This window comes from Poecilia mexicana, unplaced genomic scaffold (genome assembly GCF_051168715.1).
Source record: "Poecilia mexicana isolate PSO_F unplaced genomic scaffold, ASM5116871v1 scaffold_16, whole genome shotgun sequence".
Lineage (NCBI taxonomy): Eukaryota > Metazoa > Chordata > Actinopteri > Cyprinodontiformes > Poeciliidae > Poecilia > Poecilia mexicana.
In genome coordinates this window covers 275,771-291,775 of record NW_028263385.1, presented here as the reverse complement: position 1 = coordinate 291,775, position 16,005 = coordinate 275,771, and the positions used below count along the sequence as shown (strand labels likewise).

At 37.8% G+C, this 16,005-nt stretch overlaps 1 protein-coding gene across 1 annotated transcript; it reads left to right on the top strand.

The window, feature by feature from the left end:
* Nucleotides 1-602: 602 nt before the first annotated feature.
* pbx2 (pre-B-cell leukemia homeobox 2) lies at nucleotides 603-9,376 on the top strand. Its single transcript, XM_014974363.2, has 8 exons — nucleotides 603-898; nucleotides 2,155-2,228; nucleotides 4,788-5,032; nucleotides 5,454-5,644; nucleotides 6,162-6,297; nucleotides 6,796-6,937; nucleotides 7,057-7,145; nucleotides 8,616-9,376. The coding sequence occupies exons 1-8, from the start codon at nucleotides 657-659 to the stop codon at nucleotides 8,694-8,696; spliced, it is 1,200 nt and encodes a 399-aa protein (XP_014829849.1). The 5' UTR covers nucleotides 603-656; the 3' UTR covers nucleotides 8,697-9,376.
* Nucleotides 9,377-16,005: the final 6,629 nt, after the last annotated feature.

The following is a 16,005-nucleotide window of genomic DNA, read 5'->3' as shown; positions in this document are numbered from 1 at the left end:
AAGTACCAAGAGTTGGGTCGGTACTCAACTTTTCTCCGGTCCAGTATGCAGCTGGTTCAAATCTTACTTAAGGAACGGGGATTTCTTTGTTTCAATGTTACCAGGTGGATGAGCCATTACTTTCTCCAGTTGAACAGAAAGAAAACCAAAGTTATTATCTGTGGACCTATAGAGGAATGATCTAGTCAATGCACAGCTTCAGTTACTACAGCTGGAAACCAGCAAGTAAGCCATAAATTTGGGTGTAGTGATGGACTCTGACCTGAACCTTCAGAGCCACAGTAATAGTCAGCCTTCTATTACTTAAAGAATATTTCCAGGATTAAAGGACTAATGTCTCAGCAAGATCTAGAAAAACTCAGGCATGCATTTATCTTTAGTCACATTGACAACTGTAACAATTTCATGCATATGGAATTCTGATGCAAAGAGCTTGTTTATGATAATAATATGTATTTCCAAAAATCTAAATATTTTTGTCTACATTTATTTTTTTCTATGTGCACTCTCTGGGCTCCACACATTTGCCTGTTTTGCACTTCTGGCTGTCAGTCGCTAGGGGACCCTGCTCTGTGAGATGCCTCGGTTCGGGTAGTGCTGTGTTGCCTGTGAGATCACAGTCGGGCAGCAGTCGTCGCCACTGTGCGTCGCCAAAGATGTTGCAACAGCAGCCTCTGACTGGCAATGGGCCATCCAACGGCCGGGGACTCGGCGTGAGCGGCCACCCCGGGATGCATGCGCTCAACTCGGTTCATCAACCCTCCCAGCACCGGTCGGACGGAGGCGAGTCGGGCCTCGAGGGCACAGAAAACGGACATGAAACCCGCAGAGATATTGGTGACATACTGCAGCAAATAATGACCATCACCGACCAAAGTTTGGACGAGGCACAAGCAAAGTTAGTGACAGCTTTGATTGTTTAATTTGGAAAGTTACCGACACCGTGGCTACGTTTTGTTTTGGCTCTGTGACGCTTTGGGAAACTTTCCTGAACTTCACTCTATTGTTTAGATTGATTAGCCAGCAGCTAAACAATTAGCATTCTCATAAAATTAAAACTGTTTTTCTATTATATGCTCGCGCTCATATGATGTCAGAGTAAAATGAGACTTTTTGTTATTTGATCTTAGTTTTAAAACACATTTCCTTCAAGCAGGGATTGTTGATCGCAGCCATTGTTAGCCTTCCCGAGACTGAAGTTGGCTTCCGTTTTGAAGTTTCTTTAAGGGGCTTTAGAACGATTCTGTTTCAAAATTGATTTTTCCACTATAAATGAAGATCCCTTAAAAGTCTTGTGTATCTTGTGAAATATTTCTTGAACTTATTCAATTGCAAAATAGTTGCTTAAATGTTTTTCTTGGCATTTAGACCAGATTACTTTCAAGTCCATTTAAAAAACATACTACTTAAACTGGTCTAACCTAATCAAAACAAAGTTAATGACGTGTAAAAAAACAAAACAAAACAAAAAAAACAACAACTGTGCTTTCATAAATGAATAATTGATTTATCATTTTTTGTTTTTACTTGAAAAGCACTTGTTTCAGTGATCTTTAGCTGTATTTGAAAGACTTTAATTAGTGCAGACTGAATCAGTCAAGTTTGAACTTTTTTGTTACCGTATATTTTAAGTTGTATTATGTGTTAAGGTGGTAGATTTTTTTTATTAATAAAATGGTGTTTGGTATAACCTGTGGTTAGTTCAGAGAAAAAAAAAAACTTAAATTCTGATTATTTAAGATAGATCGGATGAACTGTATTCAAGATGATTAAAGGCATTAACTGTTGTGTCGAATCATAATACAACTTCGGCGTTTAGCCTGCGCTAATCGAGGCTAACTTGCTAAAGCTAAGAGCAGCAGCTAACACCTTTAACGTAAAGAAAATGCATTTATTTATAAGAATGCGTTACATTTTACTACACCACATCAAAACGGGGGTGACATATTGACTACATTGTTCAGTGAGGTCACATTTATATATTTTCTTGTCTGTTTCAGATATCTTAAAGTTATCTTAAAGCTAACGGTTGCTAACTTGCTAAACGTCGCTGTAGAACTTTAATTTATTTTTCCCTAGGTTTTCATGCTGTCAGCATTTTTTATTGCTCTCTGTACTTCCAATAAGTCATGATGTTTCCTTCGTGTCCCACAGGAAACACGCACTAAACTGTCACCGAATGAAGCCCGCATTGTTCAGCGTTCTTTGCGAGATCAAGGAAAAAACGGGTAGGTTATTTACACACACAGGGTTAATAAATGCTGTCTGTCACCAAGACCATGGTGTTGATCTGTGGTGCTGTGCAACTGGAGCCATCAGCAGCCCTCGTTGATATGGTGTCATCACAAACCAATAATATGATCAAAACATAATGCTTGTGTGAGGATAAAGACAAAAGTTGCTCTTATTTATTTAGATCAGTGTCAGTAGTTGCAATAAACGCTCTCCATCTAGGTGTTTTTTTGGTCACATTCTTTAACTTATAACATACTCTTGACCATAGCACTGAAACAAATAAACTCAGTAGTTAGTAATAGATTGATGGGCTGAAGCAAACATAGATATTGTGTCAGTTAGCATATTGATTATTGTGCAGCTTTTCCACCTCAGGGTTTAACACCTTATTTACATTTGTTAATTTTCACATTTGCTCAAATGATCAGATCTTTAATTTCGTCATGTTGCCCAATAAAGCTGCTCTCTTTCCTACAGTTGTCAGAAAGCAGCATAGTTCTGAAAATATGTCCAATTCAAAAAGAATATTTGTTCTCTTTTAATAAAATGATGTTAGAAATTAAGTTACCAAGCTGCTGTTTGTGTAATACATAATTGTAGGAGCAACTGTTAGATGTGACCTGTATTAAGGTGCAGGTTCATTCCTAAATAATAGAAACAGAGCACTGAAACAAATCACCATAATTTATTGGTTTTGACTTCACTTTATTTATGTTTAGATTTGTGAGTAAACACCTGTACCACACCTGCTTTCACTTAAAACAGTCACTCAGTGCTCGTCTTTAAGGAAAAGTTTTGCAGATGTATATATGTTTTTTTTGCTCCACTATCAATGGATTAGTGGTGGTCAAATTATGAAAAAAAAAAAAAATCAACTCCACTAAATCTAAAGGTTGACACAACTCTCAGAAATGCTTATTTGAAAATGCAAAGTCATAATATTAGGATGCACCGTTTCAGTCAGTTGACTCGTTAGAAATATCTGAGAATTGTAGCCATTATCAGACCAACATAAGTAGCAATGAACTTTCGTGGGAGAGTTTTCTTTTTTTTTTGTATAAACCCATTTTCAAGCAGGCAATCATGGCTAGACTGCAGCTGTTTGTACAAAAATAACAAATTCCAGAGGTTTAACCAACATAAAATATAATATTATGATATTAATGTTACATATTGCAATGATATTGATTAAACGTAACCTACGTTGTGCCGGCATTTTTCTGGAGCTGTCTTTATCTTGATCATTTAAATCTACATCAGTTGTTGAAATAAAGTCTATCCTGGTGCTGAAATATGTTATTAGTGTACAGGATTTTAATGGATGGCATCTGAAATGTTATTGCTTACCAAATAGTACGTCCAAACAGTCTTTTGTGATTGTGATGTTGCAAACACTGATGGTTAGGAGATCTCTAAACAGGATGGTGTTTTATCTTTGAGTTGCGGTTTGTTGCTTTCTGAGCGAACTGATCGTGTGAAGTATAAGAGCGGGTTCAGATGAAGATATGAACAGAATGGAAAAGTTTGACTCTTGTTTTTTAGTTCCTTCCTTCCTAGTCTGAATAAGTATGGGGGAGAAACAGGGGATTAATAAACAGCTGTGTTTCTAGGCAGTATTTCTATTCCTGTAGTATAATATTAATTCTGAATATAAATAAATCGATTAATATAAAATTTAATTCAAAGAAGTAGTGAAGTTAACCAGCCTTAAAATGTTTCTTTTGTTTAAATTGCTGTGAAATTGACCATAGTTTATAAAATAAACACCAAGTTGCATAATATATAACTTGAGTCATGTAAGTAAAAATATACTCTACTAAAATAAGCAGCGGTATTTGAAGTTTTGTTCCCTGTTTTAGAACATTTAATTTCCAATCTTTTTATATATATTTAGTCTGCTTGATATTAAATGTTTGTTTTTAGATATTAAAAATTAATAAAGCAGCCTGGAAAGAGTGTGGCGATGGCTGGGAATTCATTGGAATCCAACAAACTTCAAGCAAAGGTGCATAAATTATTTAGCCACGTTTTTATCCTAAATATTCAGTTTAGCTTCTGCATATTGAGTTACATGTTTAACAAATGCAAACAATATATTTCTCATGACTGTTTCAGTTTCTGGAGCCCAAATCAAATCACTCCTCTTGCAGTTTATTGCAGAGACCTTGTTAGATGAAAACCTTCATCTTGCATGTTGGACCCCATCCCAACCAAATTATTCACAAAAGTGTTCCCTTAGATTACAGCCCCAAATTTAGGCATAATTAAGCTAAATGGAGACATATCACAGACTTTAAAGTCTCTTAGCCTTTCCTTAAGAAACCTTTTCTCGATTAAGATGACTTGTATCTGTTTCCAGGAGAAAATAGTTGCTAATCAAGTGGAGTTTAGATCTGATTGGTCCAACAGATTCCAGTCTGTTCATGTTCCAGGGCTTCTGGTGGAGTACCACAAGGTTCTGTGCTTGGACACATTTTTTTTTTAGCTAGGAGTGTGCCATGAAATGTTTGATTTTAGTGGGAGTTAAAACACAAACATGTTCTAACCGGCAGGCCTGTCTATGAGGAACACCCAGGAGGAGGAGCCTCAGGATCCTCAGCTGGTGCGTTTAGACAACATGCTGCTGGCGGAGGGCGTCGCCGGGCCGGAGAAAGGAGGCGGGGCCGCCGCCGCCGTGTCCGCCGCCACCAGCTCCGGAGGGATGTCGCCCGACAGCTCGCTCGAGCACTCCGACTACAAAAGCAAGTTGAGCCAGATTCGCAGTATCTACCACACTGAGCTGGAGAAGTATGAGCAGGTACCGTGTCGCTGACATTGCCTGTACACGCTTGCCTGTTCTGACGCTGCCCTCCAGGAGTGTAAATCCTTTGGCATGTTAGGCCACGCATTCGCAGAAAATACCTCTTTAGAGTGGGTGGATGGGGGGGGTTGTTTTTATTCTTGTAATTATGAGTTCCACAGCTGAGTGGAATCCATTTGACACAACATTTAGGAATGCTAACCTTCTAAAATAGATTTTTCCACAGCTGTTTAATACACTATTTTAGTCTTTTGCATATGTCAAGTTATTTAATTAAGCTTTCCTCAGAACTCCTTGTTGTCTTAAAAAGCTTTTCAGGGTTTCCTTTCCCTCAAAATCAATACAGATACATTGTTGAGAACTCCAGTGTAGATTTAATCCCTTCCTTTTGTTTCTCTCATTTGCCAACTTTACTCAGGCATGCACTGAATTCACCACTCACGTCATGAACCTGCTGAGGGAGCAGTCGCGCACGCGGCCCGTGACTCCGCGGGAGATCGAGCGCATGGTGGCCATCATCCACCGCAAGTTCAGCTCCATCCAGACCCAGCTCAAGCAGAGCACGTGTGAGGCCGTCATGATTCTGAGGTCCCGCTTCCTGGACGCCAGGTGAGCGGTTTGTGGCCATTTTTCTTTTGGTGTCCATCGTACAACTCTCCTGATTCTCCATCTTTTCTTTATATTTAATGTTCAAGCAGCCAGATGTTGCTGTGATCTTTCACAGTGGTCTCACCTCACTGCACACCTGCTTGCTAACTTGGCTCTGACTGCTTCTCGTTGTGGCTTAGATAATACAACTTCTAGATACTAGAATATTTTCCAGGTCTAACTTAAAAGGGTTTTATGAAAGCTTTGCAAGTGATTATTTGATGTTTATAGCAGGAGTTGTAATAAATGTCATGTAAAGACATGTGCAGTCTGGAAAAATGTGAAATTTTAAGTCTTTTCCAGATTTGGAAGGATATACCATTTTGTTGTATCCATGCATTTATTGTCAGCTTTTCTATAAAATATGTGTTTTCCACAGTCAAAGATGGCTTGAATAGTATTTGCCCTGTTAGATTTTTATTTTTTAATTTCTTCAGTTGTTATTCCCTTAGCGCTCACCATGTTTCTCTCTCCTCAGGCGTAAGAGGCGCAACTTCAGCAAACAGGCCACAGAGGTCCTCAACGAGTATTTCTACTCCCACCTGTCCAACCCTTACCCCAGCGAAGAAGCCAAAGAGGAACTTGCCAAACAGTGTGGAATCACCGTTTCTCAGGTCAGCCGCTGTCTGCACGGATCGAGACGAGCTGGCAGGATGTGACGGAAAATTAGATAAAATATATTTTTAAAAATTGGACAGTAAATTTACACCAAAAATATCTGATATACTGAGATGATTTCACGTATTTACAAGAAAAATGTGGATATTCTCTAGTATTGAAAAGTTGCATATTTACAAGAAGCAAATGAGCATTTTTTATGATTAAAGGCTTAAATTTATGATGTTAAGCAGAAAGTTTCTCTGACAGTTTGTAGTCACAAATTTGTAACTTTTATATTTGTATTTAAAGTCAGACATTTGCAACAGAAAGAAAGTTGTTAAAGTCTTCATGTGTAAAATAAACCGGCAGAGCTGTGTGACGTTCTGGCAGGAGTTGAATTGAAATGATTACCAAATCTGTTATTCAACACTCATAGCTGAAACCACGTTTTGTATTTGCATTTGTAAGAAAACTATAATTTGGGTGTTATTTTTTCAATCATTTTTACCCAGGTCTCCAACTGGTTTGGCAACAAACGAATCCGCTACAAGAAAAACATCGGCAAGTTCCAAGAGGAGGCCAACCTTTACGCCATGAAGACGGCTTTAGGAGCCAGACAGGGAGATGATTCTCCGCACACTCCAAACTCCACAGGTACGAGACGACGAAGGCTCCTGCTGGAACCCTGGAGGCCCCTTAGCTTCCTACACAGAAAAAAAATCAAACGTTTTAATGCTGTGGATGAAAACTAAAGATTTTTTCTTCGTTTTCAGGGTCGGGGTCGTTCTCCCTCTCGGGCTCAGCGGACATGTTCCTCGGGGTTCCATCTGTGAACGGCGAGCAGTCCGCCTACCAGATGCAGGTGCTGCAGATCGTGTCCTTATTTCGTGATTTGCTAATCATTTAAAGATCAAAAGCAGTAAAGTTGCATGCAGACATCTCTCTCAAGGCAGAAGCTTCATGTTGTTACTCGGATCGATGTTGTTGTCCATCAACCCGTCACAAGAGGGCGATAAAGATACATTTCTGAACAGGCATGCATATGTGAGCTGCTGCTTCATACATTTAGATGGAATGGGAGAGAAATATCATTTTCTGCTGAGTTTTGGTATCAGAATTAGACATGGAGGGCATAAGGAGCTGATCTGATGTTAATATTTGAAAATATTTTCAAGAATGACCTCTGATCTTGTCAAATGTGACACTTTGCAGCTGTTTCCATCCCTATAGTTCTTATAGAAACATAGTTGTTTCTGGGTTTTGTTTCAGGTAAAGTCATCTGGGTAGTAGTTTTGAGAAAGCAGATGAAAGCAGCCAGAGTTTGTTTTAAACTCACTAAACACCTCAGGTTTTAAAGCAGCTGTTTCAAACAAAACCAGTTGACTTTCTGATCACGCTTCCAGTAACTTGTGAAAGAGCCTTTATTGGATTGTAAGTGTAAACACTGACATAAAATCATAACACTGTTGCTATCAGAACATTCCTGTCATTGGTTGAGAAATATTTAACTGTGTGGTAGGCAGCTGTTATAAATTCAAACCAGGAAGTCATGTGACATCTTGCTTACAGCCTGTTTTTAAAGTTTAATGTCTCAGCCTTTGGAGATTACTCTGCCATAAGAAAGTTATTGGAATATGATAAGGGGTATGAGTTTTGGCAGAAGTTGTGATTAAGTTTGTTATTAACACACTAATCTGTTTTACATCATTTTACTTGACAAGAAACTCGTAAACTTGTTGCTAAGCCGAACTGAGGGTTTGCTTAGCATTACTTTTCTTTTACTTCAAAGTGCCAGAAAACTGATATTTTCTTCTTGGCCACATTGATTTAAAAGCTTGTTCATACTTTCTTTATATACCTTCCTTCTAAATATTGTCAGATCTTTTCATTTTACATTATCTTTTGCTTAGTGCCACAAAATGAAGAAAAGAAAAGAAAATGGCAGATGTTGACATTATCCAAAGTCCTTCACACCAGACATGCGTTAATGTGTAGAGGTCAGCTGGATCAATCAGGGTTTATTAAGTCACACAGCTCTGCCTGTTTATTTTTGCACATGAAGACTTTAACAGTTTCTAAATACAATGTTTTAAATGTCTGACCTGCAGAATTTTGTTTTCTTTCTAAAATCAAATACTTAATAAAACTTATTGACCAGAGAGTAAAGAAAATGTTGCACATTTCTTTTTTTGAAAGGTGGGAGCTTTGAACCCAACAAGAAAGGGAGGAAAAAGAGATTATATGCAAATTCATATATTGATTTTCAGTATACTGCATTTTTGTTGCACGATGCGGTTTGTTGATGTTGATTTTGTCTCTTTGGACCCCTCAGGCTAACGGAAACTGGCAGGGTCGGGCCTCGCCCCCCTCCGGCACTTCGCCCCGCACCGACCACTCGGATAACTCCGACTGATGGCCCCGCCCCGCCGGCACAGAACGACAGAAAGATTGACGAGGGAAAAGACAGACAGAATGATATCACCCTTCCCACTTGGCTGCAGTTGTTTTTGTATAATGTTTGGTTATTTTAAATGTCCGTTGTTTTTTTGTTTTGTTTTGTTTGGAAAGCCGCCCAGCGTAGGTCATCATTATGTTTGTATGATTAGCTGAGTGCACAGACGGTAGAGTGAGTGTGTGTTGAGTGCATGCAGGTTTGGGTTTTATCATTGGGGCTCGTAGGGTTTGTTTTCCACTTGTTACTAAAATGTATTTGTGGTTGGGAAGATGTGAGAGGTGGGATCGCATTATCTTTTGTTTTTAGCACACTATATCATTTTTATTAATATTATTATTGCTTGTATTATTAGTTTAACAAGTGTTTTGGTTTTAACGGCTCAGAAAGGGAGTGCATTTAGTGAATGAGAGGGCAATAGAGAAAAATCCAAAGATTTGTGTGTTTGTTTCTCTGTTTCATGTTGTTTCGTTCCTCCTTTTCTCTTTTTTACTGGCCTGTCCTTGTAAATGAATGAGGCGTGTCTGAGTCCATATTATTGGTTTGACTGAGTAAAAACAGTGCTGTCTTTTTTCTGTACAGTGAAACACCTGTATTCTCTCTACCTCTTTTACAATAAAGACTCTCTGTATTCACAAGCAGCTGCTGAGCCACTCATCCTTTGTGCAGACCTTGTGGTCAGATCAGAAAAAGATACCTCAGAGGACATGAAGGCACATTTTCACAAGAGCAAAAAGTCTTAGAACAACATAAATTTTGCTTTCAAGCAGTCACACCTTATGACACATGTGTCAAACATGACATGGCGGACCACATGTGGCCCGCTATGTCATTTTATGTGGCCCCCGCATCATTTTATAGGCCGACATTGACTTACAATAGGTTTTGAGCACGAATTGACTACAAACTACATCTCCCACAATGCATTCCGATTGTTACCGGCAAACATTACGGCTTCTCGCCACTAGAGAGCAGCAGAGTCACCTCAAGCTGCTTATTGATTTTTCCCAGCGAATAAAACTGAGACATGGACAAGCTAACATGAAAACGTCCAAGAAAAGAAACATCGATTTACAAGTAAGACTGTGAATGAAGATGTGTGAGTTGGTGTCAGGGCGGCGCTAGACGTTATCTTGACCGAAAAAAAAAAAAAAATCGGTCATGTACTATTTTTATCCGTGAAATTACAATCATATTAACATCGACTATTTAGTCGCATTTTACGCGGTTTAGTTAATATTCACCGTGAATCCAGATCCCATCACAAATTAAGCAGATAAATGCATCTACATTTTTCTCGTAGTGACAAAAACCACCCCAATAACTTTTAATAAATTAAATTAAGCGACTTCACTTAAATTAGCATCACTTCACCCGCTGGGGTCTGAACGCACTTCCTCCTGGTTCCCATCTGCAGAAAAATCTGCGCTAATTCATCAGTCAGTTGGATCTGTCTGATCCAAACAGATCAACTGAACTCTGAGTGTTTTACCCTGTGCGGTCCGGTGTGCGCTTTTACCAGGTTTATTTATTTATTTATTTATTTATTTATTTATTTATTTAGCGTGGTTTCGCTTATCCCAAACGGACAGATGTTACGTCTGCAGCTCCTCCAGACCGCCGCTCTCCTGGGTAACATGCACCAAGAAGGCTCCATTTATTAAATCCGCTGGATGAGTTTCTCCCAGCGGTTTCTAAGTCTTCGCAGCGGCGGAGCAGCGTCCGCAGTGGTTGATCAGCGGACTGCGCATGTTACAGTTTAATTAACTTTTGCATCGTCATTTATTTCCTCAAGACAAACTGCCGGCTCCTCAAATACACTACGTTGCGTTCTCTTTAGTTTTCTCTGGTCTGTAATGGAGACTTGAATTTAACACGCCATTTCAACCAAAGGTAATGCGCTTCCTAACCATTTTTTATTTGTAAGTATTGATTTTATTTTTTAGCCAAGCCTCCTTCTCTGCTAATGGCATCTTCAATACATTTTTTGATCCCAGGCTTAGTTTATGGACTGACCAGACAGAAACAGTTACCATTATACATTTTGAACTGTTGATTTTATTTGGTAACACTTTATTTGAAGGGGGGTGAATAAGACTGACATGACACTGTCATAAACATGACATAACACTTGTCATGAACATCAATAAGTCTTCATGAATATTTATGACTGTTGTCATAAAGCGTCATTCGGTAAATTATGACACTTTTAATACAAAGTTGACATTATTCAAAATGTCTTTGTTATGACAACTTGACATTAACCAATAAATCATTACTGTTTAAACTTTACCTTTAATAACATAAAATTACCTCATTTTTAAAGTGCAATCAGTAATACTTTTATAACAAATTTACATCAGTAATATCACAGTGTCATGTCAGTCTTATTCACCCCCTTCAAATAAAGTGTTACCTTTTATTTTTGAACCATTTTTTATTTTAAAGTGTTGATTTTATTTTTGAACCATTTTTTAAATTGTAACATGTTGATGTTATTGTTGAAACCTTATTTATTTTGAAGTGTTGATTTTATTTTTGAACCCTTATTTAATTTATTTTGAAGTGTTGATTGTCTGAAAGACTTTACACATGAATTGCCCCATACGGGGTTTGAACCGATGACCTCAGCATTACCAGCACCGTGCTCTAACCTGCTGAGCTAACTCACCTACCTTACAAACTGTTGAGTTTCCATGGATTTAAGAAGAACTTACATGATCTTACCACTGAAGATTTGATAAAAGTGCTTATATTCCAATGTTTTTCAAAACAACATACATAATATTTTATTTTCCAGAGATGTTGTATTTTGAAGTGTTGATTTTATTTTTGAACCATTTTTAATTTTCAAGTGATTGTATTTCAGAGATATTTTTTTATTTAATGTCTTAGTTTTATTTTTGAACCATCTTTTATATGTAAGTATTAATTTTATTTTTTAGCCATTTAACCAAGTCTCTGTAGAACCATTTGTCTCTGCTAATGACATCTTTAATACATTTCTTTGATCCCAGGCTTAGTTTATGGACTGTAATGTGAAATTAGGCACAATTATAAGTCTGACAATTTGTTCACCAAGTTACTGTGCTCTCTGAGAGGATCTGTGGTTTAAGTATTTGACTTTGTTCCATGCCAATCGTTAACATTAGTCTCTAACAAAATGTGGATCATCTACCAGGAACAGTCCAAAGAGCATGAGATTCTGTAGTGTAGTGGTTATCACTTTGGCTTTGCATGCAAAAGGTTTCTGGTTTGAAACCAGACAGGAACAGATTTTGCGTGTTCTATTCATCACAGGTGTTTACTAAAGGTCAGCAAGGGTCTGTGGTGTCATGATAGATAGATAGATAGATAAAACCAACCAGCAGGGATTCTAGTCAGATGTTTAGTTGTGTTTTCCCTTAATTCATAATTTGTATAAATTTATACAAATATGTAACCAGAATGAGACAGAAAAAATACAAATTTGGTGATTTTTCTCAAGATTAAAAACAAAATGAGATCAGAAAATGAAAAAGTAGAAATTTGGTTTGCAGTCAGAGCTCATGCAGGACAAAAACATATTAAAGACAAAACCCTGTTTATGTTAAAGGTAAATGTAATTTTATTTTTATAGCATATTTTCAGCAACAAGACAACACAAAGTGCTTTATTATGAACAACTTTTAGCTAAATCAGCCCTGTGCAACTTTTATCTGGTCTTTAAATCAACATTTCATGGTCAGGACTCTTACAAAAGTCAATATGCCTGTTCCAACATAGCTGATAAACCATCTGCCATGACTGGGAGGAGAGCAGAAAGGCTGATTCATGGCTGTTTGGTCACTGCTGGACAAGTTCCCCGTTCGCTCCCACTTCACAGGCCCTGAAAACACATTTCAGTTAAACATTGTCTGAATAAATAACTGAGGGCAGGAGATTGGGTTTATTATTCAATGTTACAGTTGTGGTCAAAAGTTTACATACACTTGTAAAAAACATAATGTTATGGCTGTCTTGAGTTTCCAATAAGTTCTACAACTCTTATTTTTCTGTGATAGAGTGATCGGAACACATACATGTTTGTCACAAAAAACAGTCATAAAATTTGGTTCTTTCATAAATTTTTTATGGGTCTGCTGAAAATGTCACCAAATCTGCTGGGTCAAAAATATACATACAGCAACAAAATTTGTCAATTTTGGTGATGTAGCGAGTTGTGTCAATCAAATTAGCTTCATGTCATGGCCTCTTCACTTCTTGTAAGTGATTCTGATTGACTACAGCTGTTGACTTCTCATGAGCCCATTTAAATAGGGCTCATTTGACCCAGTGATTAGACTCAGCTACAAAAGCTACAATGGGAAAGTCAAAGGAACTCAGTGTGGATCTAAAAAAGCGAATTATTGACTTGAACAAGTCAGGGAGGTCACTTGGAGCCATTTCAAAGAAGCTACAGGTCCCAAGAGCAACTGTGCAGACAATTATACGCAAGTATAAAGTGCATGGAACAGTTGTGTCACTGCCACGATCAGGAAGAAAACGCAAGCTATCACATGCTGCCGAGAGGAGATTGGTCAGGATGGTCAAGAGTCAACCAAGAATCACCAAGAAGCAGGTCTGCAAGGATTTGGAAGCTGATGGAACACAGGTGTCAGTCTCCACAGTCAAGCGTGTTTTACATCGCCATGGACTGAGAGGCTGCCGTGCAAGAAAGAAGCCCTTGCTCCAGAAAAGGCACCTTAAGACTCAGCTGAAGTTTGCTGCTGATCACATGGACAAAGATAAAACCTTCTGGAGGAAAGTTCTCTGGTCAGACGAAACAAAAATTGAGCTGTTTGGCCACAACACCCAGCAATATGTTTGGAGGAGAAAAGGTGAGGCCTTTAATCCCAGGAACACCATGCCTACTGTCAAGCATGGTGGTGGTAGTATTATGCTCTGGGGATGTTTTGCTGCCAGTGGAACTGGTTCTTTGCAGAAAGTAAATGGGATAATGAAGAAGGAGGATTACCTCCAAATTCTGCAGGAAAACTTAAAACCATCAGCCCGATGGTTGGGTCTTGGGCGCAGTTGGGTGTTCCAACAAGACAATGACCCAAAACACACATCAAAAGTGGTAAAGGAATGGCTAAACCAGGCTAGAATTAAGGTTTTAGAATGGCCTTCCCAAAGTCCTGACTTAAACCCCATTGAGAACATGTGGACAGTGCTAAAGAAACAGGTTCATGCAAGAAAACCATCACATTTAGCTGAACTGCACCAATTCTGTCAAGAAGAGTGGTCAAACATTCGACCTGAAGCTTGCCAGGAGCTTGTGGATGGCTACCAAAAGCGCCTAGTTGCCGTGAAAATGGCCAAGGGACATGTAACCAAATACTAATGTTGCTGTATGTATATTTTTGACCCAGCAGATTTGGTGACATTTTCAGCAGACCCATAAAAAATTTATGAAAGAACCAAATTTTATGACTGTTTTTTGTGACAAACATGTATGTGTTCCGATCACTCTATCACAGAAAAATAAGAGTTGTAGAACTTATTGGAAACTCAAGACAGCCATAACATTATGTTTTTTACAAGTGTATGTAAACTTTTGACCACAACTGTATTTGACTCAGAGAGACTGAATTAGATCCATGCCACACTTTTCAGGTTTTGTCTATGTTCCTCCTGATTTAAAACTTCCCAAGTTCTTAAAACACTAAAACAGAGAATATGTCACTTCAGATCAAACCCCACAGAGAAAATGTTTGTTGACGCTATAGTGACCTTTATTTGAAAGTAGTTTGACAGAAAAGAGGGTGAAGAGAGAAAACATGCGGCAAATATCATCAGGCCAGGAATCAAACCTGCGACCACCAGCACAAGGACAAAGGCCCCAATTCAAGTGTTGTGCTTTGCCCCTGCGCCACCACAGAACCTAGAGAAAATGTTTTTAACAGAAAACCAAGAACATTCTCGCTAATAATTGAAGCAAGTTAAAAAGTTCTGATCCAAAGAAACAAAGCTTAAAGTTCCCTGCCTGGTCAGCTGGTCTAAGGATTCAGTTTTAATAAACTTTGTATTTATTGAGAGAAAAAGGAAAGAAGAAAATGTTGCATGTTGGAGAAGTTCTGTTAGCTCTGGTTGAACCAACAATCAACCAGTTCTGGTTCTGATTCTGATCTAAGAACAATTGATAAATTGTTCAGGGTGAGAATCGCCTTCAGTCTGGACAGGCTGCAGGCCGTTTGGAAGTGAGTTTGAGTTTGTTTATTTCTTTAAAATGTTATACATGTTTAAAGTAATGTTTCTTGCAAAATTGTATGTTGTTCCTTTTATAAATGTATACAGAAAACTTATGAAGTGGTACTTTTCTGTGTTTTCATTGTAGGGTCCGTTTGGCAAGCCCACTGCTGTTGTGTTTCTGGTGTCAAAGTTTTATTTGTAATTCATAATTTTGGGGAATTTTTTTTTTTTTTGTTTTTGGAAAAGCTGATGGAGTTAATTGTTTGTAGAGCTATTGTAAACAAATATTTTAGTAATCAAGTAATCTATTGATTATTCTTACAATTAATCAAGTAATCGGATAAAACAAATTATAAAATAAAATATTGGTAAGTCTTCCATAATACCAGTGTTACTATTGGATATCAATATCAGTCCAATTTTTCATATTTGAGCATCCCTAACAGTTACTTTTTTGTAGTTTAGAAAACTAACCTGTAACAATAATAGCTCACTTTCTAAGCTAACCTGAAGAAAAGTTATAGAAAAATCTGAAATTATATTCAATTTAATAATAAAGAGGCAAGCTCACAAATAAATAATGTCTATAGTCCAGCTTTTAGTTATGTATTCATCTTCAGTCAGTTTAATAGATCAACTCTCACCTTGCCCCAAACCTGTCAAGTTTTGGGTTTGACAATAGACCCTTTTCACAGTGACGTCAGACAACGGCCGTTATGACTCTTAGAGGTGTATCATTACTATATATATTTGAGTTTATTTTGAATCAAAGTTAAGGAATCAACATTGATTCATGTATATTTGACATTAAAATATTCAGCTTTTCTAAGGCAATTTGCTTTGTGAAAAGTTTAGGGTTTTGCCACTGAGTTTCTGCTGACAGCAGAAACTTACCATAATGTTATGATGGTCTTATGTTGATAAAGAAACTTTTCAGACATATTTCTATGAGTTTAATCATCTGAGTTCACTGAAACACCTGAAGAAGAAAACTGAGGACAACACTAGACCAAAATCAGGCACAAACGTTGCTGCTAAAACAGAAACAGGACAAACA